The sequence below is a fragment of the Gobius niger genome, assembly GCF_951799975.1.
Source record: "Gobius niger genome assembly, chromosome: 16".
NCBI lineage: Eukaryota > Metazoa > Chordata > Actinopteri > Gobiiformes > Gobiidae > Gobius > Gobius niger.
This window is the reverse complement of record NC_136867.1, coordinates 26,412,785-26,438,047: the sequence shown is the minus strand read 5'-3', so window position 1 is coordinate 26,438,047 and position 25,263 is coordinate 26,412,785. Positions and strand designations below refer to the sequence as shown.

Here is a 25,263-nt window from a genome sequence, read left to right as displayed (position 1 = left end):
CTAAATGAATAGGGTGCTAAACTTATACCTTGACAAAATATTAATAATAATAATCTATGTGCAGATATAACGTACCCGTATTTGTTGTATAAAACAAAAAATAGTGGGAATGTGTGTATATATATGTGTAGAAACTTATATGTGTGTAATATCTGCTTATACAGGAGGTTGCAAAATTCACACTGCTGACATAAATTAAGGATTTGATTATCTTATTATTATTTTATTTTATTTATTTTTATTTTACGCCACTGATTTAACTATTTATTTATTTGTTTTGCCGCTGTTTTCTCCTTTGTTTCTGTTTTTTCTGTTTATTGTTAAGAAGAAAAAACAAATGAAAATATGAAAAAAGCTAGCTGTTTTGGACCATTATGGACAAAAACGCAGCTGTACCAAGAGAGAGGGAGGTGCTGCTTGTTTACGTGTGCTTGTTTTAGATTATTTCTTGCAAAAAGCATAATGCCCGCTCTTTAAAATCATTGTTCGATTCACTCCAGCTAGACCTGTCACGATAACAAAACCAAAGCTCGACATATTGAGGCAGGAAACTCTCAGGCTTGACGATATTATTGAAGACCTACCTCTAAATCTCTGCATACACCTTGTTTGTGCTCCTGTCTGTGCTGCCCCATGGCCACACGAGAACAGAGGTGATCGAGGGACAGGGTTTTCGAGCGGCAGGCGGTCCACAGCCACAACAGAGCGGTGATGATAGTACCGAGACACTGCTATTACCACCATTCACTGATGATTCGCTGGAAATGAAGGTGCTTTAGGTGAGCGGCACTGAATCAGGCCAACAATAGGGTTTGTGTAGCTTGTGCGACTGGTCGTGCTATGGTTTGCCTCGGACTAAAAATATCTAACCGCGAATTCATACCGAGTGCAGGAGGGGAGCGAAACAGCATGAACGTCTCAAAGCGTCAGTGTCAGAGCCACGTACAGTAACTGCAGCAGCATGTTTCTGTCGCTCCTTTTTACGGGACGACCAGTGGCTCCTGTAAGTGCAGTTGTGTCCTTGGACATAGGTTTAAATAACTGATCTGCTCGGCTTTTAAGAGGAACACGGAAACACGAGGACGTCTCACAAAGTTTAGCTTCCCTTCATTGGCTGCCGGTGCGTTTTCGAGCTGAATTTGAAATAATTTTATTTACTTTTAAATGTGTGAATGGCCCCATCCGACCCCGCTGACCTGATATACCCTGATGCCCCGTCTCGTGCTTTCAGGTCAGATCAGCTGCAGCCAGTGTTGATTTTGTCGACTAAAATATTTAGTCTTAATTTTAGTCAAAGTGTTATTTTTGACGACTAAAATTGGACTAAAACTAAATTAAAAGTTTCTCATGAGACTAAAACTATGACTAAAATGTCCAGATATTTTAGTCGACTGAAATAAGACTAAATAAAAATGAAAAGGAGAGACTAAAATCATCCAAACTTCTATTGACCGTTAAATTCACTGCCAAATGAACAGGTTTGAGCTTTATTCATGTGGAAGCAGCCCCAAGAAGTTGAGGACCTTGATTAAATATGATTATAATGAATATTATAAATGCAAAGTCGACTAAATTGGTCTTAAATTTAGTTAAAAAAAACTAAAAAAAAAAAAATTGACATGCAATTTTCGTCAACTAAAACTAGACTAAAATTGAAATTACATTTTAGTCAAAAGACTAAGACTAAAACTAAAATAAAATATGTTGTATGTCAAAATTAACACTGGCTGCAGCTTGTGGTCCCATACAGTTGGTTTGGTAGATTCAGCAACACTATAGCCCCATTTTGACAGCACTAGACCAGTTTGGTTCACTTGAGACTGGTTCATTTAGAACAAAGTGGTCTGGGTCGTTATGGGAGGGGCCAAGGACATTCATTTGCATGTGGCAACAACCACAGCCTGATATCACTGAGCTTTAGTCCTGCATCAAAACACCTTCATATATGCAAAATTTGACCATTCGGAGGGACAGAGGCTCTAGTGTTTTCAAGCGCCAGAGGAACAGTTATTGAGAATCACAAAAATGCCCGAAACGAGTAAACCTATTCTTTTTAGTTCGACAGTGAATTCAAAAATAAAAGAGGGAGATACGAGACCTCGCTCCTCTCATATGGGGCAATAAGAAACAATGTATGGGAAAAGATTACTCTCATAAAGGCATAGGCTATGAATAGAGATGGAAAAAATGCATATATTTTCTGTAAACCAGTCATGATCGAGCCTTGTGAAGAGAAAGAAACTTTGAATATGCAAGCTGACTATTGGCCTGACCAATCACAGACCCCCAAACCGGTCTAGTTTGCAAACCGCTCCAGACCCCATGGCTGAAGTGGTCTGGGACTGGAGCGGTTTGTACCCCCTTTTGGAGCGGAGCAGTTCACCTTTGGCTGTGGAAACTCCTTCAAAAAACCGCTCCGGTCCGGTCTGGTCCTGTCGAAATGGGGCTTATGTGCCCAAAGAATGAGATCAGCCGACGACCTGAGCATCTTGAAAAACCAGGTTGTTCCGTCTATGGATGTCTTCTTCCCTGATGGCACGGGCATATTCCAAGATGACAATGCCAGGATCCATCCGGCTCTCGTTGTGAAAGAGTGGTTCACGGAGCATGAGATGGATGGAAACTGAAGCGACACACTCGACCCTTATAGACGCTCTTTTACTTCAGTATTTGGCACCCCCCCAGTTGTGTTTTATTTGTTGGACACGCTTGTTGAATCTGCAGCTCTGAGCAGTTTTTTCTGAAGCTGATAAAACTGAAATGTTCCACTCCCGCTGGGATCGAGCTCGTTATTACTTTGGTTTGCTACGTTTATTGAAGAATTTTGGTAAACAGCCCTGACGCCACATGTGAAACTGGAGATTTAGCTTCATCTCCCAGATTCTGATGGATTTATATCTTGTTTCCCATGAATGTTATTCGAGGGTTACTAATTTGATTACTGCGCAGAAGGCATATTCATTTGCATATTCTTCATTAGAATATTAGTGACACGGCCCATTATGCTGCTATGTTTATCTAACCACACCACAGAGTATTTATCTTTTTGTTTTTAAGTAGAGGAATATAGGAAACTTTGAGGTCAAAAGATGAACTGAAGAGGACAAATGATGAATGGAAAAATCCTAGTTAGTTCCTTTTTCTCAGCATCGTGAAAAAGCAAGATCTGTTTAAATGAGTTTTGTAGGTCTTAGGTTTGAAATGAATGTTAGCTGTGGTCCAAACTAATTCCCTCACTCGCTAACTTTTCTAACATATTTGTTATATCCCGATTCTTCAGGGATGAGTTTATCGAATGCTAGAAAACTATCCTGAAACTTCATGAAATAGATTCAAATGCTTTGTAATTAGACGTACAGTATTTTTTCTCACAAATGTCTGAGTTTACAGTATATTAAAAAGAGAACACATTTTCTTCCACTACAAGAAGAAAATCAGGTATATTGTCTTTAACCTCTTAACCCCCACCTGAAACGAGCACATTTTCTCCAGATCTACAAGCTTCTTGAAAACAGCGTCGAAAACGTGGATGAAAAACACAATAACAAAGTGATAAAAAACCCGACAAAAGAGCAACAAAACTGTTCTGGAGAAGCAAATGAAAAAGCGACAAAAAATACAAAAATGTGATGGAAAGAAGCCACAAAAGAACCACAAAAACACAACAAAAAAGTGACAAAAATATGTCACAAGAGCAACAAAAACAAACCTGATAAAAAAGCAACAAAATACTATAAAACCCAACAAAAACGCTGCAAAAATGTGGCGACAACACAGCCTTCTAAACGAACTCTAGAAGCTTTCAGATTTGGGTAAAGCTGAACTGGAGAAAATGCCCTCAGTTAAGGCGGTTGTTAAGAGCTTAAGTAACATTCATTGCAATCTTATTTGGTCATTGGTTTTAATTTAAATGCTTAATATTGGCAAAAAGGAAAAGCTTCCGTTTTTATGTCCTCTGCAGAAGATATAAGTATCCCGAGTCTAAGTGGTTCTGTTTTGTAAAACTTACGAAGCCTTTAGCCTTGGCCACTACAAACCTGTTCTGAAATCCTTGTGATTGTTATATTAGGTTAGCAGTTTAGATTTACGTCTTTTCTCAGATGTTAAAGGAGCTATACCGATTTCTTTTCTAGTTATGGAATGAAATTAGTTTTGTCCTCAAGTATATTGTTAACTCAGACATTTGTGGGGAAAACACTGTAGATCTAATTATAAAGCATTTGTAGCAATTTCATGAACTAGCTAGTTTTCTAGCTAGGATTCTACAAATATGTTTGTACCCCCACCATCATTTTAATTTAGTGGCTTCCACTTTCATTGTTTGAAATGAAAAAATCAGGTATAGGGCCTTTAAAGCAGTACTTAGTAACGTGTCTACCTTAATAAATCCTTTCCGTAGTCCCTGTGGGGTAATACAAGTGTTTATGGGATGATTGCTGGGTCTTTCATCTCCCCCTGGCATTTCCACCAGACCGGAGAAATCAATGCACACCAATGGAATCACAAAGAAGAAGCTAATAGGCTAACGGGCAAAGCTAACTGCGGGTTAGCACCACTTTAAACAGTATTTACAGCCAAGTTTGAGTAAAAAAAAGTATTTCTTTGTATAATTGGATGCACAGAACCCTCTCTCCCTTCGCCTTTTCTGTCAGCGTAGTATTTACTCTCCAAGACAATTAATAAGATATAAAAATCGCAACTTGCTACGACACCTGCAGTTGCGCTTATGGCCTCTCGGGGCAAGAGTTACTTAGTATTGCTTTAATGCCTCTGGACATGCCCAAATGGTGGAATTTAAATGTTTATCGCTTTACTTGTCAGAAATAACATTATTACAAAGATGGAATGTTCATGAAACTAGTTTATACAAAATCTAACCAGGTTTATATAGTATTCAGATGAAAAAAGCCTCTTAACACCGAACACTGCAAGTCTAATCCTCTCTTTCTCTCTTCCTTCTCTTCCAGATGACCCTTCCCTGCAATCAATTCACACGTGCGTTAATATCTTCACCATTACGTAACCAAGGCCGTCCTTCAAAGCAATCTCAAAGTCATGGAGTCTCCTGAAAGCACTGCCACAGCTGCTAACACAGAGGGTCCGGAGAAAAATGTTCCCCCTAAAAAGATCAGGGCCAAACATCTGCAGGAAAGCATGGAGACGAGCAAAGACGAGGAAAGTCATGTGGATATCAAGGTTTCGGCAAATCCAGTTGGGAGGCCAAAGAAGTCTCAGAGTTCGCAAGAAGACGCTTCGGCGCACAGTCCAGGCATGGAGTCGTCTGAGGGGAAATCGGAGCAAAAGACTCAACAAAAACCCGGGAAGTACGTCTGCGATTACTGCGGGAGGGCGTGTGCCAAACCCAGCGTGCTAAAGAAGCACATACGCTCGCACACGGGGGAGCGGCCCTATCCATGCGTGCCGTGCGGATTTTCGTTCAAGACAAAAAGCAATTTGTACAAGCACCGCAAGTCGCACGCGCATTCGGTCAAAGCCGGGACACTTTCGGAAACGGGGTCGTACAGCGTTAGCTCCGAGCACGGATCTTTCGAAGGGGAAGGCGAGTTTTCCGACGGCGATCAAAGCACAGACACGGACGAAGACACTATGAGCGATCCTTTGCTGCTATTGGACACGGAAGGGTCGGATAACACGGCTGTAAAAGTGCTGAATCTCATCGCGCAAAAACGGGGAACTCCGATATCTCCCACCACTCACGAACCGCAAGAATCCCATCCGAGCTCGTCGACGCTGGAGGCTAGAAGCGCGATACCGTCCAGCGCCATCAAGCAAAGGCTAGCGCTGAGGTTGTCGGAGAAACGCAGCAGCGACTCGGAGCACAACCTGTCGCTTCCGAGCCAGTCCAGCAAAGGGAGCACGGACTCGGGGTATTTTTCGAGGTCGGAGAGTTCGGAGCATCAAACGGGCCCGCCGAACACGAACGCGAAGTCATATCAAGAGATAATGTTCGGGAAGTGCTACAGGCCGAGCCCCAAACAAGCGCTGTACATGAGCGAGAGTTCGGATAGAGGCGTGTCCCGAGTGTTCACGCAAGAAAAGGACATCGTGGAGTCGATAAAGATTAATACAAAGTCGTTTACAAGGGAAGAAATCAAGGAACCTCAGATGGATAGTTCAGATATGGCGTTGTTGATAAGGAGCAACTCTATGCCAACTTCTTCTGCCGTTTCTCTACCGACGTCGCAAGCTTTGAGAGGCAGCCACTCTTTCGACGAAAGGGCGAGCACCGGCGGCTCAAGGCGACTGAGGAGGCAAGCTGCTTTCGAGTGTTCAGCGCACGAAACCCACGCCGACACCGAGAGTCACGCGAAGATCAGCGAAACCGCTCAGGAAATGGAGAACTACCCGCCCATGGCCGCGCACCTTAGCCACTACCACAGACACGCCTTGGAGCTGGCGACGCGCAAACGCCGCAAGGAGAAGCGAGAGGAAGAGGATTTGCCTGTTCAGTACGAAGCGCACCATGAACAAGGCGAAGAGCTGATGTACGAAGGTGACTTTAAGGCGAGAGCTTGCGAGATGGACGTTGCTCTCAGTGCGGAAATATCAACAAGGAGGACTCTTGGTAACGTGATATCGGTGATTCAACACACAAACTCGCTGAACAGGCTTCAAATGGAACAGGCAGAACAGTATAAGTATCACAACAGCCAGCATTATCAACCTATGGAGGCGAGCGAGGCTTACGAGCTAGAACGCAGTGATAGTCGTCTGAGGCAGTCTTTTCAAATGGGGCCTAAGCTCGTTCGCCAGCCCAATATCCAAGTACCAGAGATCAGGGTGACGGTAGAGCCAGACAGTCCGGAAAAAGCCCCGGAAGTCCAAGTAAAAGAACCGGAGAAGCACGTGGAGGAGTTTCAGTGGCCGCAAAGGAGCGAGACGTTGGCGCAGTTCCCTCCAGAGAAGCTGCCTCCAAAGAAGAAGAGGTTACGGTTGGCGGAAATCGAGCATTCGTCCGGGGAATCGAGCTTTGAGTCGGCTTGCACCAGCCTGTCGCGCAGCCCGAGCCAAGACAGCAACTTATCTTACAGTTCCACGTTTTCCTTCGACAGGGAGGACAGTATAAAGTCGCCAGGGAGGCAAGACGAATTCGGGAAGGAGTTGCTAGCCGTGCCGGGGAGCAGCGGATCGCACTCGCTGTCTGTGCTACACCAGCGGCAGCAGCGCGAAATGCAAAGGTCTTCATCGGAGCAGGCGCCTTGTAACCTACGCAAAGAGCTACCCGAGGTCCGTAGCATTTCGTTCGACTACGGAAGCCTATCCACAACTTCTAAATTCAAACACATCGATTACGCAAAAGGCGAGAAGCGAAGGGGCAACTTGGTCAGGCAGGAATCTCTGAACATGGAGATCGAATCGACGCACCAGCTTTCCCATCACTTCTTGCCGCAAAGTTTGCCAATATTCTCAACCGGAAGTGCTTTCCCGCAACTGCCACATCCCAGTTTGCTGGTCCCAGTGAGGCTCCAAACCAACGTGCCATCCTTCTGCAGCCTGACGTACACCACGGTTTCGCAGATTTTTGACAATCCCAGTGAAAGCATTAGCTTGACCTCGCCTACTCTGCAGCTCATCCGAAATCCGGACCCTCATCCCAGCAAGGCATCGTCAGATCAAACTATCGAAGCCCTGGACTTATCATCCGCCAAGCTCAAAACGGGAATACCTCTTTCTCTCACCTCTCGAACCATATCCACGACCAACGCGTCGAGCGGCGGCGCTAGCAAACGGATGCTATCTCCCGCTAGCAGCCTGGACTTGTTCATGGAAGTCAAGCAGCAAAAGCGCGTGAAAGAGGAGCGGATGTTTGGGGAGATTGTCGAAGAATTGAGCGCGGTGGAGCTGGGAAAATGCAACCTCAGTGAAGAGAAGTTTCTCCAAAGGGCGATGCAAGAGCCGAGTAGCGAGTCGTCGATGGACAGCAGCTCCATGGAAGTCAACGTTATGTCCATTGGAGACGCACAAGCTAACCTCGATGCTAAACATTTCGCTATGGACGTTGCAGCTAAGTTGGCAACCACCGCAGACGTCATGATCTTGGACAGGGAGCACACGAAAATCTCATGCCAATTCCCGAGTCTTCGCACCACGACGGGAGTGAGCTGGTGCTACCTGAACTACACCAAACCGAGCAGCTGTGAAGACGCCGGGCCGCCGTTCCACTCCGTCTACGCGGTGTGGCATGTCAGTTCTCACAACCCGAACCCGCTGGACCTAAGCACGGGGACGGCCCTGGCTCTTCTTCGGTCCAGGCAGAAGGGGGGGCCCGTGATCTACAGCGCGGCCCAGATGTGTCAGCCCGGGGCGGGGAAACTGGTGTCCTCGCTGCTGCTCTGGAGGCACAATGTGGAGCAGGTCAGAACACGCACTTTTCATCTTGATTTTTTTCATTCAAAGTGATTATTTGTTGGCTTTGTGAGCAGTCCGAGGGTGCATTCACAACCCTCTCTTGATCCGAATCCTTTGCTCGGATAGTACGGTTCGTTTGTGGTGTTGTGAATGCACAAATGGAATACAAAATTTATGGGGTCGGCCTATTAGTCCAACAACCCATCAGTTCGACGTCTCAGTGCACCTGAGGCAAATCACTTATAACATCAGACTAACCATATAAATGTCTGTGTCGATAGAATAATTTTAAACATTTTGCATTTAAAAGAACTTATATTTGAGCAGCATCAGCTTCGTGGTTGTATAAGCTACGCAGCGGAGTGATCTGCTAGAAAATAGTCCCTCAAAATGCGATCATTCATGTGATGCAAGGTCAGTTTTATTCCAAAAATGATTCTAACGACACAGACATTTATATGGTTAGTCTGGCGTTATAAGTGATTTGCCTCAGGTGCTCTGTGGAGCGGGTCACACTGTTTTTAATGCAGGCTAGCTGATACCATAGAAATGCACTAGCCTAGCACTAGCCTAGTGCCACGAAACTCTTCAAACATAAGAAACTGCATGAATTACAAAAAAAAAAACCTCCAGAAATCAGCAACACTCTGGATAACTAGGAAATGAGGCCCTATGTCAAAAATCCTGAAATATCCCTTTAAGGTTTGGGCCAAAGGTTGTATATGGCTCTCTAATCTACAAGACAACTGGGTTAGAGATGTCGGACTAATGGCACCTCTGCTCAATGGTAAATTTTCGGACAGACGCACATTCAGTTCAAGCTCAGTTCTTTTTGAAGCACCTGTGAGTGAGAGCAGCGTCTTCATTCTCTGGCTCCGAGCGTTTTACCGACGTTTTTTTGATTCATGTTTCACGGCGTTAAGTCCGAGTTAAAGACAAGCAGATGATTCAGATAAATGTGGCTTCAACATCTTGTTGCGTAACTTTTAGTGTTGAATGAATCATTTTGCCTTTCTGCCGGAATAATAAACTGTCTTGCAATGAAAGTTAGTGTTTAAAGCAGCGGTTCTCAAAATGGGTCACAGGCTTTTGCTATAAACTGTTGGTGAAATGATTGGATATAGTTTTTGATCGATCAGCGGTTGATTCAGCAGATCTATGTGACAAATTACTGTAATACTATTATATAACATTTGAATTTTTATTGAATGAATTGATGATGAAGTTACACCAGTGCCTTAAAGCAGAACTAGGTAACTTGTTTACCTTATTAAATCCTTTCCGTAGTCCCTCTGGGGGTAATACAAGTGTTAATGGGATGATTGGAGGCTCTTTCATCTCCCCCTGGTGTCTCTGGCCAGAAAACCACCAATACGCACTAATGGAATCACGAAGAAGAAGCTAACAGGCTAACGGGCAAAGCTAACTGTATTTACAGCCAAGTTTGAGTGAAAAAAAAAATTCCATTGTATAATTGGTCGTACAATATCCCTCTCTCCCTTTGTCTTTTCTGTCAGTGTAGTATTTACTCTCACGGACAATTAATGAGTAAAAAAACGCAGCATGCTACGACACCTGCAGTGACGCTTATGGCCTCTAGGGGCAAGAGTTATCTAGTACTGCTTTAAATCGTACAGTACGATTCAAAAGTTTGGAAACGCTTTTTTAATGTTTTGTTATTTCTTTTATTTCAAGACTATTAACGACTAGATTCCCAGTGAAAGTGTCCATGAATGAAGGAACAGTGACACGTATGGAATAATGTTTTAAACAAAAAAAAGGTGAAATTGATTCTTGTTTTTGCTTTGACATTTTCCCATAGAGCTTCACGGACTGTTCTTACTCCCCGCCTTAACTGAGCGCATTTTCTCCAGTTTGGCTTTACCCAAATCTGAAGGCTTGTTGACTGGAGAGCTTACTATGGGCCAGAGTAATGCCTCATTTGAAAGCTAAGACCTACAAATGTCATCTAAACGGATCATATTCATTGCGTCGTCACTTTTTAAAAAACTTTCTTTTTCATCGCCTCTTTTTAATTGCATTTTCATCACTTTTTTGTCTCATTTTTGTCACATTTTTTGTTGCTTGCTTTTTTTAATGAAGTTTTTTTTTGGGTAAAGATGGAGAAAATGTGCTCGGTTCCGATGGAGATTAAGACGTGAATTAGGGACGACTTTATGAAGCTCACTGAGAAAATGCCACAAAAAAAGACTGGCAATTTTGAAGAATTTCAAATTTGTTTCACCCTTTTTTGTTTCCTACATAATCCCACACATTCATTCATAGTTTAACGTCAATGAGAATCGCACAATGTGAAAAATGTTAAAAATAAAGAAAAGCCAAAACATAAAAGTGTTTCCAAACCTGTTACTGTAGCTGATTATGTGTTTACAATTTTCCCCTTTCAAATAAATCAATCTAATCTGGAATTCTCAATAATCTTATGAAGCGTAAAAAGCGTTTTCTTTTTTTTTAATTGATGCAACTCCTCGACAGCTCAAAACTACTATGAAACGTAAAAGTAAAAAGCTGAAACAATAATGCATAGTAAAGGACCTTGCAAGTATTTTTGCTGACTTAATGTGCCTCTGATCCTTCATATCTGCCGAGCTCCTTCCTATTTGATCGCTCAGGATCAGATGCTGTATGGCCATTAGTTGTGGGCATTTCCTTTTGAAACCGAAACCGAATCGAAAAAAAACTGCCCGTTTGCCCGTCCATCCCCAGGGCGGCTCCGCGTGTGATTCTGTTACCGGAGCGTCGTTTTACCGCGTCGATACTCCTCCTTCAGATGGATGTTAACACAATGTATGTCCCCCGGCTTCAGCTGCAGAGGAAACCGGAGCCGCGCGACACAGAGGGCGCCGCCGGCTACGGGAAGAAGCCCAAGGACGTGAGGCCGAAAGTGGGCAAAGACGAGTGGAAGGAGGCCCCCGGGCAGAGCGCGCCCACCAGGATCAAGATCTTCGAGGGAGGGTCAGTGCAAAAGAAAACTCATGATATTTAAGGCCAGACTCTGCAGGTGAATCTGAAACTTCTGAGGTAGATTTCTGACTAAATGTGAGAAATACAATGTCTTATATTTGTCATGATCTAATACTCAGGGGCCGATCCGATCCGTATTAAATACAGTAACTAATCATGATAAGTAACACATTTGCCTTAAAGGGGCGAGATGCAAGTTCGCCATTTTGTGCTCACTGCTGCCACCTCAGGTCATACGTGTAACTGCAGCTGCAGACCCGAAGTAACAACTTTCTGAGTGACAGCGCAGGATTTCAGAGGCAGTTGTGGTGAACAGGTCTGAGCTCATTCTACACATTAGGACATGGCTGGAACATGTAGGTTGTAATTTTGACATTTTAAACTCTTTATAGTCTCTTTAATGTGCAAAAAGAAAACATGTGTCCAAAAGTTGAAGACAAAATGCCATTTGACGTTTATGGAAGTGCATTAACAATAAAAATGTAACAAAGTGCTGTAACTGTAAAAATAAAGGAGTGTGAGGTAAAAATGCCTCCAAACACAAAGCAGCACAAACAGAAGATTACTGCAAATACTTTCAACTAAAAGCTAAACTCAGCTTCACATTGTAAAAATCTTCAAGAAACAAAACTTTGAGGAAAAGCATCTGAACATGGCAACTGAAAGTGCGAAAGTCACACATAAGTGAACAAATGTAATAAAATACTGAAAGTATTGTATCGATGCTTGTTATCATAAAAAAGTATTGCAATGATAACGATGGATAGATCCAGGTTTAAATGAATGGTTATATTTTGTTGACTGACAGTCCCGTTTAAATGTTAAACACCAGCTGAAAAAATGGCAAAAACTTCACATTTTGCATGATTGGATTTCAACAAGGTTCCAAGAAGAACTTCAGTGTGAAACAAGAAGAAATGGTAGTGAGACAAACAGTATTGAAAACAATCAATAAACTGTTTTTGCAGCTGATTTGTTTATTTGTTTATTTATGGATCCCATTAGCTGAGAGCAATAAGCAGGCAGCTTGTCTTCCTGGGTATTTACATGTTCATACAAAAATACGTATATGCAGTATTTAAAAAACAAATATAATAACATATATATTTGGCTAAAATGTACATAGATTTTCATGATACAATAAAGCATTCATAATACTTTTAGGAGCAAACAAACTCATATCAGAGTCGACACACAAACATTCAGACGCTTCAGATTATTTTTGAATAAAACCTTATTTCCAAGTTCACAAATTCCAAGTCGAATACGGTTCCTGGTAGATATAGCTCCATAGAGAACCATTTTCTTCATGAAATATTTTTTAGGATTAGGTTTTTGCAGCTGATCAAAAGTTTTGGACCTTTAAAAAGCTAAATCTGTGCAAAATATGGATTCAGTGTCATTTTCTGTCCGGTTTTCACACTGTCATGACGTCCTGATGGCAAAGGCAAAACAGATTCTCGTTGAAACGTGGTCGGGTTGTTGAGCTGCTTAAGCAGAGCCTCTCTCAGCGCGGGACGTAACTGCTCTTGAACTTTTGATCAGGACTGTGTTAGACATAGATGTTGAGAGGGGATTCTGGATATTTTGTTAAATTCTTGAATAAGCCAGTTGTTAGTGGAAAAAATGTCACCTTGTGTTTCGGGATTCAAAGCTCAATGAATCAGGCCAGGAATTAGACACCGAAAAATCCTTCAAAGTAAACCTTGAAAATATCGTTAAATCCAAGACCGGAAAATAAAGTAGATAAAGTGGTAATTCCGCTGCGACATTGTGAGAAAAATACATGACCTTTGGATTTATAAATTCCCATATAATTCTAAGGCGTAATGTTGAATCAGTGAAATAAACACATCATTCTGAAGATTGTTTTCAGGTGATAGTTTATATGTTTTATCTGAGCTTTGCCTGCAGTGTCTCCCCTTTATCCTGAGGTACCTTCAGCTGTCGTATTAAAGTACTTTGTTTCTGTAGGTTCAAGTCTAACGAGGACTACGTGTACGTGCGCGGCCGGGGGCGGGGCAAGTACATCTGCGAGGAGTGCGGGATCCGCTGTAAGAAGCCGTCCATGTTAAAGAAGCACATCCGCACTCACACCGACGTGCGGCCCTACGTCTGCAAGGTCTGCAACTTCGCCTTCAAGACCAAAGGTGGGTGAGCGGAGGAGGAGACGCGAGGTCCACCGCGAGGTCCACCGCGAGGACCACCGCGAGGACCACCACGAGGTCCACCGCGAGCACCACCAAGAGCGCTAACAGGCTCCTCTTTGTGCCTGCAGGAAATCTGACGAAACACATGAAGTCCAAAGCTCACATGAAGAAGTGTCTGGAGCTGGGAGTGTCTGTGTCTGTGGACGACACCGAGATACAGGAGCACGGTGAGTAACTACAAGTACAAGTACAAGTACAAGTACAAGTACAAGTACAAGTACAAGTACAAGTACAAGTACAAGTACAAGTACAAGTCGTGAGCAAAACACTAAATCAGCACCAAGACAAGGCTCAAATTTAACTTTCTCAATATATTGTGCGGCCCTATCAGACACCTTCCAGATTAGTTTCGTACAATCGTGAGCAGAGGTGGGTAGTACTCAGATACATTTAAGTAACTTTTTGAAAAAACTGTACGTATTAGAGTTGTTATATCATTCAGTACTTTTTACTTCTAATTGAGTAATATTGTATTGAAGTATCTTGAGTAAAAAAAATATTACTTGAGTACATTTTTAAGTTGCAAAAGCTTCATGTCGACCTTAAATGTGTTTAGTTTGTGTTTTTCCCCCTTTATCTTCAGAAATGTATATCTTTAATACATTTTTATGTTAATATTATGATTTTCACATTATTATTAATATTTCATGTGTTGTTTTTCATAATTTATGAAACATACTGAAACATTAATCCGACTTTTACACTCATTTGGGCCAATTCTTTTTACTTGTACTTGATTAAATTGTTTTGTCTGGATTTGATTTGGTCTCGGTCTGGGGGCGTGCCTTGGTCTTGTGGTTCGCCTTGGTCTCATTTTGATTCCGGTAACTATGGCAACTCGGTCTGGACTTGATCCGGCTTCTGTGGTTTACCTCGATCTGTGTTTTTTCAAATTGAGGTTTTTCACCAGTGTCTCTGGTTTTAAATAGGGCTGGGTACCGTTACATTTTTTTTTTCCGATACCGGTACTTAAACGATACTTGGTTTTCGATACCGATACCTGAGCGATACTTTTTCCGATACCTACGTAAAGTCAAATATTTGTCATCTACTGCAGAACCAGAAAGCAGAACAATAATGTGTGGAAGATCTGCAAATTTTCAATATCGGGTTCAACTCCAATGGCAAGTAATGTGTGGAGAAAAAGGGATATAATTTGGGAAAAAATGGGGAAAATTAGAAAAAAAATGGGGCCAAATTAAGAAAAAAAAAATAGGTAGAAAAATAGGTAGAAAAAAAAAAACATTTTAAAATTGGTAAAAATAGGAAAAAAAAAAAAGTGGTAAAAATGGGAATAAGTCACTTCCTTTAAAGGGGCTAGATGCAAGTTGGCCATATTATACTCACTACTGCCACCTCAGGTCATACATGTAACTGCACCTTCTACACTGCGTTAATGGTTAAAGCAAAACCTTTACAAAAGTAAAAATGAAAGTCCACCCCGGAGCAGCTGTGTCTAAATGAAGAGTGTGAAGTATAAAACCTAAGCATTATGACTTTTTTATGAACAGTGTGTGTTGTGTTCCCAGTGGACGACGTTCCCCCGGAGTCGAAGGCGGCGAAGCACCAGTTCTCGGACGCCGAGGATTCCGACGGCGGCGAGGAGGAGGAGCTGGACGACGAGGAGGAAGAAGACGAGGAGTACGAGGGAGACTCCACCCCCAAACTGCGGTCGCGCTCCACCAGCCCCCAGACGTTCTCCCTCTGCTCCACCCCTGTCACCGCGCTGCCAGGAGGGGGCGCCAGCTGTCCCTCCGCCTCCATCTCAGCACCAGGAGGGGGCGCCGTACCCAAACGCTCCACCTGCCCCGCCCCGCCTCCCGCTGACGACGACTCGCTCACGCTCCTCTCGCCGGACCAGAGCTTCCTCTACGACCCGTACTCGTCCTGCCTCCTCTCTCCGGGATGGGAGTCCCCGATCCGCGAGCCGTCCCCGTCCCGACTGCGCTACCCCTCGCCCCGCAGAGAGCTGTCCCCGAGAGGGCGCTCCACTCCCCGATGGGACACCTCTCCGTTAAGGCCCGGGTCGCCGGGCTTCACCCCGATCCAGCACCTCTCCCCCGGGGCGATGGAGAGGCCGCTGTCCCCCGGGTCGGAGGTGGGGAAGAGGGGGAGGCAGAGGGTGGTGCTCAGGGCGGTGTCCCCCAGAAGAGGAGGGTCCCATCAGCACAAAGGGGATAAGACCCGGCACCAGGCCAAGATGGAGATGGTTCAGCAGCAACAGCAGCAGCATCAAGGAGCCACTGAGATGGAGATGGTGAGTTTATTTTCTGCTTACAGAGATTACAAAGTGCAGCACATGAACACGCTGGTATGTTTAAGGCAAGGCAAGTTTATTTGTAGAGCACAATTCATACAAAACATAAAAAATAATTAATTACAGTGAAAAGCAAGAGTGCAGATGCAGTGAATGTGTCATTTTCACAGGTAAAAATAACTGATTTCAGCCTGGATTTGAACATTATCAGAGTTGAGGCCTGTCTCACATCCTCGTGAAGACGATTTTAGCTTTAGCCTCAGCGTGTTTAGTCCTGACTCTGGGAACCACTAGTAGACCCCTCCCTGAAGTTCTCAGGGCCCGAGATGGTTCATACGGCTCTAACATGTTTAAGTTCAGGGGCGGATATAGAGGGGTGGCACGGGAAAGGTCACGGTAAAGGTCTTGCCACCCCAGCTGCCCCCCCATTGTCATGTGCAGTCTCACATCTGTAACTCCTGTGGCTCCAAAGATGCTGATTGTTTTATTACAAAAGTTTCAATTTTACCTGAGTTATACCCCCTACTTATATTATGTACAAAGCTACTATTTGTGTTTATTTTTTGGGGGGGCTCAGCCTGCACCTAAACAGAAAATTTGCTTTGCAATTAAGCTAAATATTTGCTATAAACATTCAACATTGTAAAATGTGTTGCCACCCCAGAAATTTTCCCTGACCCTGCTTGCCACCCCGTGATTTTTTTTCTAGATCCGCCCCTGTTTAAGTTAGTTTAAAATTCTATTCTCTCAGCGACAGGAAGCCAGTGCTGAGACCGGAGCACTGGACTAATATGGTTGTATTCCTAAGATTTTGTTAACAATCTAGTTTTGTCACAAAGTAATGTACATAAACAATAGGTTCTCTTTCAAAAACTGGGGGTAAAGGCTTCAGTTCAGCCGCTATTGGCAAAGTTGAAAAATGTGGTTAATAATGATCAGTGAAGAAAAGGAGGGGATCCGAGGCACTAGTTAAAAATCCTTTATTATCGCGTGGGACCTTCTTCAGGGCATTTAATCCAGATCCCCTCCTTTTCTTTCCTCAAGTTTATGGATTCATTCCACTCAATCCTGAAGAGCACCCGTTTTGGATTTTAACTCTGTTACCCACTGACACACTCACATATCTCCTCCACACCATAAGGATCAGTGAAGGTTGAGAAAACAGCAAAAAAAGCTCTCTCAGCTGTTACTAAATGTAACTGTTTAACAAGCTGTTCTGATATGCCCCACACCAGTGTTTCCCAACCAGGGGTACGAGGACCCTTGGGGGTACTCGAGGACCTAGCAGGGGATACTTGGAACTATTTCAGATTGAGAAAAGGGGAAAATGTAACTTTTTTTTTATAGGAAAAGCTACATTTTTCAGTCAAATGTGTTGCTTTGGGAGAATTGTAGGTTTATTTTGACTGCAACATTGTCCTTTTTCTTACGAATACACTTTTAAGTAATTACTTTCTAAATAAACTGTAACACCCTTGAGGTAGGGGGTACACGGTTGACCACTGAAAGGCCAAAGGGCTACGAAAGACGAAAAACGTTGGGAACCACTGCCCCACACTACTACTAAATGAATCCATAGCTCTATCTCTTTCACAGGGACCAGCTTCAGCCCTCACCACCGAGCTGGACATATTGAGATATTATTTTTTGTGAATACTTCCCAGTCCTGCTTTGATAACGTGTTTTTTTCCCCCTTTGAGTTACCGCACACCTCTGTTTGTGATTTCTCCGTTAAGTACCTCTCACGTCTCGCTCCAAAAGCCGTATATTTTCACAGTTTGATCCCAGCTCGGCCAGTCATTTTCTCCTCTCTCTCTCTCTTCTCTTTATTCCTCCAGGATCAAAAGCCCATCTTGGCCCCGTCTCTCCCTCCGAACCTCCTCAGCCACCTGCCGCTCCACTCCCAGCAGACCCAGCGCTCGCTCCTGCCCGCGGGGCCCGTCGGCGGGGTGCACATGCCGCCGTGCTCCCCTCCTCCCGAGCCTCCCGTCCCGGTGGCCTCCCCCCAGAGCAGCGAGGCCGGGTCGGTGCACTCGGAGCAGGACAGGACCCCCTCCGCCACCCCCTCCTCCACTCGGGACAGTGGGCAGGAGGAGAACGTCCAGACCTGTTTGAAAGCCATCGCCTCGCTAAAGATCACCGCGGAGGAGCAGCATTAGGCGCTCGGGCTGCGTTCAAGTGCCTTCGGACCGCGGGATTTCTTAAACTTTTTTTTTGTTGTCATCTTTGGTTAGGAAAAAATATTTATTCTCTTATCAAAAATACCTCAGTACACCCAACCTTTTCTTTTTCATGACTGACATAGTTTTCACTGATTTCACCTGGAGAGCGGTATCCATGGTGACGCATAAGAGATACAAACGGCATCTTTGGGAATTGCCACAAATACAAGAGGAAAAAAAACAATTCTTTCACCCATTACTCATAAACTACTTCAACAAATGCTAAATTAAAGATTTTTTTCTTCCAAATAAAGATACAGAGACACAGAGATGGATAATGTGGTTCAACGGCCCAGATTTGTACTCGTTAAAGGGAATGCTAACCATAATGCTAACGTTAGCATTCCAGGAAATTCTCTGCCCCATCTATGAAAACCAAAAAACACTCTCAACGCTAATTTTTTAATTTACAAAATAACAGAATCATGTGAAAAAAGTCAATTAATTATAGAAAGAGAAAGGAGAAGCAGCGTTTGATCCTATCGTATGCAGTACGGTTAGCAAGTAGGAGGCTAGTCCGTTACCCTGCTCATTGTATTTATCCTGTAGCCGTTAGCATTAGTCATCAATCATCACAATTTCTTGAACTTGTACATGTTAAAAAGAATGCTAATCATAATGCTAATGTTAGCGTTCCAGGAAATTCTCTGCCCCATCTATAAAAAACAAAAACACAACGCTAATTGTTTAATTTACAAAATTGATGCTCTTAAAAAACACCACAGAATCATGTGAAAAAAGTCAGTGAATTATAGAAAGAAAAAGGACGGTTAGCAAGAAGGCTAGTCCTGTAGCTGTTAGCATTAGCCATCAATCATTGCAAATTCTGAACGATACAGATGTTTTCAGGTGCTGTTCAACCATTGACCACATTTAGGTCAAAGCCTCATTAGAAATCATGAATGTACAGACCTTTGGAGATTTGACTTTAGATACAAATTAGCGAATAAAAGTGTCCTCTGAGCTAAATGCTAACTCATATACAGTTCTGCTTTTTGTGGGTCGTATACACATCCAGTGGCCACTAAAGATCATCCTATAATATGTTAATGATAAAGAAACCACAGAAATTATATAAACGGCATGAAAAGGCCAAACACACCTCCCCATAAGTTAGTAACACTCTTGTCTTCCCTATTCATTTGTATGGGGATAGAACAAAATGGCCGCATTTGTTCAGGCTCAGGCAGCTAAAGGCATTTCTGTGATTTCTATGCAATGAAAAGTGAGATTTTTCACAGATTTTGCATTCAAAAACACAATTTTGATTTGACAACTATTTCCTTAACACACTTCCCTCCCCCTTCTCTTGGCCACGCCCCTTAGTTTAACACGTTGCCGTCTGTATCTATAGCCATAACAGATAGACAGGGTTGCCAGGTGGAATTGGCGGCAGGTGAACACAACTTTTTCATTTCATTTCTTTTATCACTTTTAAGAACTTATTTTCACTAATTAAGTACAGTATGTGTTGAAGTTTGACAAAAGTTTAATGATATATAGTTTATATAGTATTAAAGTCACTCTAGCCCGTCCACAGGCACATGAACGCAGCGCCGCCCCCCCCCTGCTCCTCGTCACCTCTTCTCCAGCTGCTTTGAGGCAATACAAACTCCCTCCTGGATCTAGGTCTGGACTCTGGATATGACGATCCCGGGCCTAGATCCTTCTTTTTGAACCTTGTGGAGCTCGAGATCTTCACAGCGAACTTGCTAAGAAAAAAAACGGAAAAAAAAAAACAACAACACACAATCTCCTCATGTGACATTTGAAGTACGATCACTTTTTCGAGGAGAGAAATCATTTTAAAGGGTGCAGGTGCAATACACAGCGATGCTAAATTTGCCTTTTGTTCGAGCGTTAGTTTGCGTACTATTGCACATCGTTGATATTTATGACATTGTACAGATGTCCTTATCCAGTATTTACGTACAGACTGTGGTTTCATGTAACATATCGAGTGCAGTATAGTCCAGTTTAAGACGAGCCCGGTTCACGAGGGCGGGTTTCACCAAGTCCAAACCTGAGCCTGAAAACCCACATTTTACCTCTTTTATTTTGAGGCGGGGCACTGCAGGGGAAAACAGTTCTGTCCCTTAACATCTGTCAAAGTAAAATATAGACAAAAACTCACCCTTTACGATATTTATTGCATTACATTTTGTCGACTTGCGCTTCAAAGTAATAGTAACACGATCATATTTAAGATTTTGCTAAAGATTGTACTCAGCTTTCTTTAGTTCGGCCATTTTTGTGATGTTTATAGCTTCAGTTCCTTATTGGACACCGACAGGACGTGACATAGAAGAAGGTAAACAATTTTAAACTGTTGCCGTGCCAACCATGTTAAGTCAATGGGAAATGAGTGAGTGAGTCAAACTGCTGTGGAACTTTACCTTCTTTTATGTCACTTCCTGTCAAATAACAATAGCTTTTCTGCTCAACGTTTCTTCATTAAATCTAAAGAGTAGATTCGGTCTAGTCTTGGATGAGATAAAACCTTTTATTGCCAATGGAACAAGCACATATTTTCTTAATTTCTTTATTGTTTTGAAAAGATAAAGTTAATTTGTCTGATTTCAAGTGGGATTTCTGCTTGATCCATTGGCATTTTTATCTGATCTTAGAATAGTACAAAACGACTAAAACTCAACATAATGAACCTTTATTCAAATGATTTTAAGTCATTTATCTCATTTAAGACAGTATTTTTTCCAGTGTAATAACTAGATTGATCAAAAACTAAACAAGATATCCTAAACCCCCTCTTGCCAACAAAAGAAAACTATATATTTCATTCTGGCTTATAAAATATAGGCAATTTCGGGCCTCTTTTATGCACAAAAGGCCAATTTTTACCTATAAACATTCAATGAAAGAAAAGTTGCAATACATTTTTTCTACATATTTATGTCAGTAATGTACAGTAAAAGTTTCAAATCGATATCTCTATGTTTAATCTTTTCCCCTATTCACCTGCAGTGTCTCTGTGCCTATGGTAAAGAACTCTTATGTTCACAAAAAGAGGCTTGTGTGCAAATTCAGGCGACTCAGAACGGGCCGATGTGCTGTGAACCTTTTTATATGGACCTGTAATACTGGATGGCTGAAAGGTTGGGGCACTGAAGCGCAGCAAGAAGGTCCCGAGTTTGATTCCCGGGGCCTTTCTGAGGAGAACATGAACGACGCAGGAAGTGAAACGCCACTTGCTACAAAAGTGCAATACAAGATTTCCCTCATAAACCCGGACTCCGTTAAAACCCGCTCCGTGAACCTTCGGCTTTGAGATTATTTATAAGGGGAAAGTGCGTGTGTTTATTACCCAAATGGTCCGACCAAAATGTAGACGCTTTTTGTGCAATTTTGGTGCTTTCTATCGAGGGTTCGTGCCTTTCATTTGCTCTGTACATTTTCAAACAGACGAGACGCGGTCGGCTTTATCCAAACAATGCAGCTTAACTTTTTTCTTTTTCTTAAACTTTATTTTGACGCCTTTGATTTTCGTCTCTCATTGTTGTGAGTTTTATCTTCAATGCATGGGATTTGCTCTTGCACAAACTAGAGGACAATACTGTAAGATGTATTTATATATATAAATATATATATATTAGAAACATACGCACTTATTGATACTACATATTTGACTACTACTATTTATATGAAGTGTAATCCGTACCTATTATGCAGCAGTTTATGCAGTGAGCCTCCGCGGCTAATGTTAGCGCTTAAGCCTTGTTTCTTTGACGAGCGTTTTCCCTTTTCCTCCTCTCCATCCGGCATCGTTTAAAGGTAATATATCGACAAAACATCGGTGACTTTATTATTTTATTTTACGGATCTGGGTCAACGTTTTTCTCCAACCTTTCATTCTCCAGGTTCAAGTTCTTTATGTATTTCTTGAGTTGAAGTACAAAACAAGACGGGGACAAACTTTCCTCCTTGTGGTGAGTCAGCGGCGTTCACTGTACATGTGCACAGCGCCACCTGCTGTTCCGGAGTGTCCACCGTGAAGTTCATAAATGGGATAAATATGCTGCTAATTTTATACTTTTTACTTTGGAGCCTTTATAGGAAAGTGGTGGAGTAGAAAGTATTATATGTATCTGTAAAATGCTGTGAAGTAATACGTTTTAAATATAAATACTACTCAAATAAAGTACAGATTCTTAAAATCTCTACGTACAGACAGCACTTTTGTAAATTTATTTACAATACCGGCCACTAGTGACGCGCGGGTCGAAGGTCACTGTAGTTGTTTCATCTTTACAGCAGGTTTTTGACATAAATATGAGGCGGCTTTGGATCACAACCGCTCATTTAGGAAGGATTAAAGCAAAAGATTTAAAATTAAAGGCTTTATACCTGATTACAAACAATGAAAGAGGAAACCACTTGATTAGAATTAGCTGTGGTCCAAACTCATTCCTAACTTTCTGATCATAATTGTAGCATCTCAATTGTGGTAATATACTTGTTTGCAAGTTCATAAAATTGATTGAAGAGATTTTGTTTTTCTAATTTCTTAAAAAAAAAAAAATCAGGTATAGCGCATTTAAAGCAGAACTAAGTAACTCATGCCCCTAGAGGCCATAAGCGCCACTGCAGGTGTCGTAGCATGTTATGGTTTTTTACTCATTAATTGTCCGTGAGAGTAAATATTACGCTGACAGAGTTGACAAAGGGACAGAGGGACATTGTACATCCAATTTTCACTCAAACTTGGCTGTTAATACTGTTTAAGTGGCGCTAGCCCGCAGTTAGCTTTGCCCATTAGCCTGTTAGCTAGTGTGTATTGATGACTCCGACCCAGTGGCAGCGAAGTTGCAATAGGTGGCGTTCACGATTTAGAATGTGATGATGTCATAATGTCAGATGGAGGGCAGGGCCAACACAACTCTATGGGAGAAATGCAGTTTTTGTAAGAAATCTCAAAAACTAAAATTGACAAATGTTTTTCCTCATCAGTATTTGATCGTGATTGGATTCACAAACCTGTGATATTATTTTTACGTCTGAAAGCGTTTCTATTGGACAACATCACGCTCATGTCTTCGCATATTGTCACCACTTTTTGACGTTTTTCAGAGAAAACAATTGGACATTAGTTCATATGTGCCGACAGAGGAGACAATGAACTTTGTGACAGTTTGTGTTTCATGTGGATTCCTCCAGTAGTGACTGAGATATGAGCCAAAAAACAGACATAGAAATATGCATTTTGTTACCACAGTTACCACAGTTAGTCCACCTCAATTTTAAACTATGGGCTCTTTAGAATGTTGTGATGTCACGTGAACGCTACCTATATTAGTTTTCTGGCCAGAGACACCAGGGGGAGATGAAAGACCCCCCAATCATCCCATTAACACTTGTATTACCCCCAGAGGGACTATGGAAAGGATTTATTAAGTTAAACAAGTTACAAAGTACTGCTTTAAGAACTCGTCATCACGTCTCATTGCTGCCTAGTTTTAGTAATTTTTCAAGCTTCTTTTATGGACGGAAATTAAAGCCGTGATCCACTCAGACCTAATAAACACCCTGACCCGCGCACCACTACTGGCCACCACTGCTGTATTATATAAACAAGGACAATCCCAGACAAAACATGTTTTACCTGAAGCACTTTAGGTTGAGAAACTCCATATGATAGAAAACTCAAAAACATGAAAACGTTTTAGGAGAGAACCGATCCCTTTTAATCATATCATTTCCTGTTTCAAAATCTTTCTAAAATAATCCATATATTGCCTTTAAATGATCGTTCACGGCTCGTATCTCGTATCTTTCTCATTTATCCCCCCCTTCCCCGCTCTGACGGTGAACATTGAAGTATTTTCATTTTGTTACATTCCAGTTTGTTGTTGTTTTTCGTGTAAAACGTTGCACACTTCTCTGAAAAAGGGGCTAAGACGATCAACTCTTCATTTACAACTGGAATAAACCTCCAAGTATTGTATCTATATAAGTATTCTTCTTCTTCTTCTTCTTCTTAATGCTAACCGTGTGTGTGCGCTTTGGGCCACTCCCTGTAAGTATTGCTTTGTATATAGACTTGTATTTATATGAGTTCAACTATTTTCGAAGTGTTGAAATTTGGGAGAGTTTTTAATCGTGGGCTGGAGGTGAAAAAGTGTTTGAATGTGAGGAAGTGGAAGGAGGGATTCGGGAGGAGCAGCGCAGTCTTAAAGGGAACATATGTCGTTTTTGTGGCTATGCTTTATGGCTACGTGTGGACTATTTTCTGCCTTAGATGATGAAATATTGGTCGTCAGCTTGATCTCAGTCTTTGGGAACTTTGTGTGGCTGAAGAACCTAGACCTGACCACCTGCAATAACGTAATACATAATCCAAACGAGTTGAAAATAAAAGCTACCAAGCTCTTCCACGTTTTCCCTATTACGTGAAGTGTTGCACTATAAAGTATAATATACAAAATTAAACAATGTGGATTTTCTAAGCGGATAAAAAGGGGAACTATATTGTAAGGCGTAATAATACCAGGAGTAGTTCGACATCCGTGCAGTGAAGTGAAGATATTACTGCGAAGAATTAAGTAATAGAGTAAGAACATATCTCAGAATGTAAAAACGGTGGCCTATTCCTATTATCAAATCCTATTATCACATTCAAGCTAATCTCCCTTTAAACCAGTGGCTTCGAGACCCGGGTTCAGCCTCTGTTAACACACGACCCAAACAAGAACATTATTTTCGACTTCAACAACTATTTTTCTCGATTTTGAGTCAAGCTTTGATAACAGAAAACTCTCCAACTCTCAAAAAGCAAACAGTAGGGTCTAATTAAAGCTGCATATGATCCCTTTAAGTTTCTTGTTTAGGTTTTTTCGCATCCTCTCGTGTGACCCATGAAGCAGCTTCCTGTCACTGGTCGAAGATGAAAATAAAATGAAATTATTTATAAATTTGACTCAAATATTTTCTTCTTCTTCTTCTTCTTCTTCTTCTTCTTCTTCTTCTTCTTCTTCTTCTTCTTCTTCTTCTTCTTCTTCTTCTTCTTCTTCTTCTTCTTCTTCTTCTTCTTCTTCTTCTTCTTCTTCTTGGTGACATGGATCTGCTTCCTGTTTGTCTGACCTTCATGTTTACACCAGTTTCGAGGCGTAGCTTTAATTTCTTTTCTTTTCACCCGTGCTCGTAACAACAACAGTAATGTGAAGGGAGTTGTGTTTTGATTTCGACACAAAGCAGAAGAACCGCA

General features: G+C 42.1%; 1 protein-coding gene across 5 annotated transcripts in view; it reads left to right on the top strand.

Annotated features, from left to right (window-relative positions):
* The window catches only part of hivep2b (HIVEP zinc finger 2b), a 60,744-nt gene extending 42,291 nt beyond the window's left edge, over positions 1-18,453 (top strand). For all 5 annotated transcript variants that reach the window (XM_079573354.1, XM_079573352.1, XM_079573353.1 and 2 more), the window contains 6 exons: positions 4,968-8,376; positions 11,198-11,346; positions 13,330-13,505; positions 13,634-13,732; positions 15,095-15,822; positions 17,661-18,453. In XM_079573354.1, coding sequence (XP_079429480.1) covers positions 5,056-8,376; positions 11,198-11,346; positions 13,330-13,505; positions 13,634-13,732; positions 15,095-15,822; positions 17,661-17,981 — 4,794 coding nt within the window. In that variant the 5' untranslated portion in view covers positions 4,968-5,055 and the 3' untranslated portion in view covers positions 17,982-18,453. The remainder of the gene's footprint in view (positions 1-4,967; positions 8,377-11,197; positions 11,347-13,329; positions 13,506-13,633; positions 13,733-15,094; positions 15,823-17,660) is intronic.
* The last annotated feature ends 6,810 nt before the right edge of the window (positions 18,454-25,263 follow it).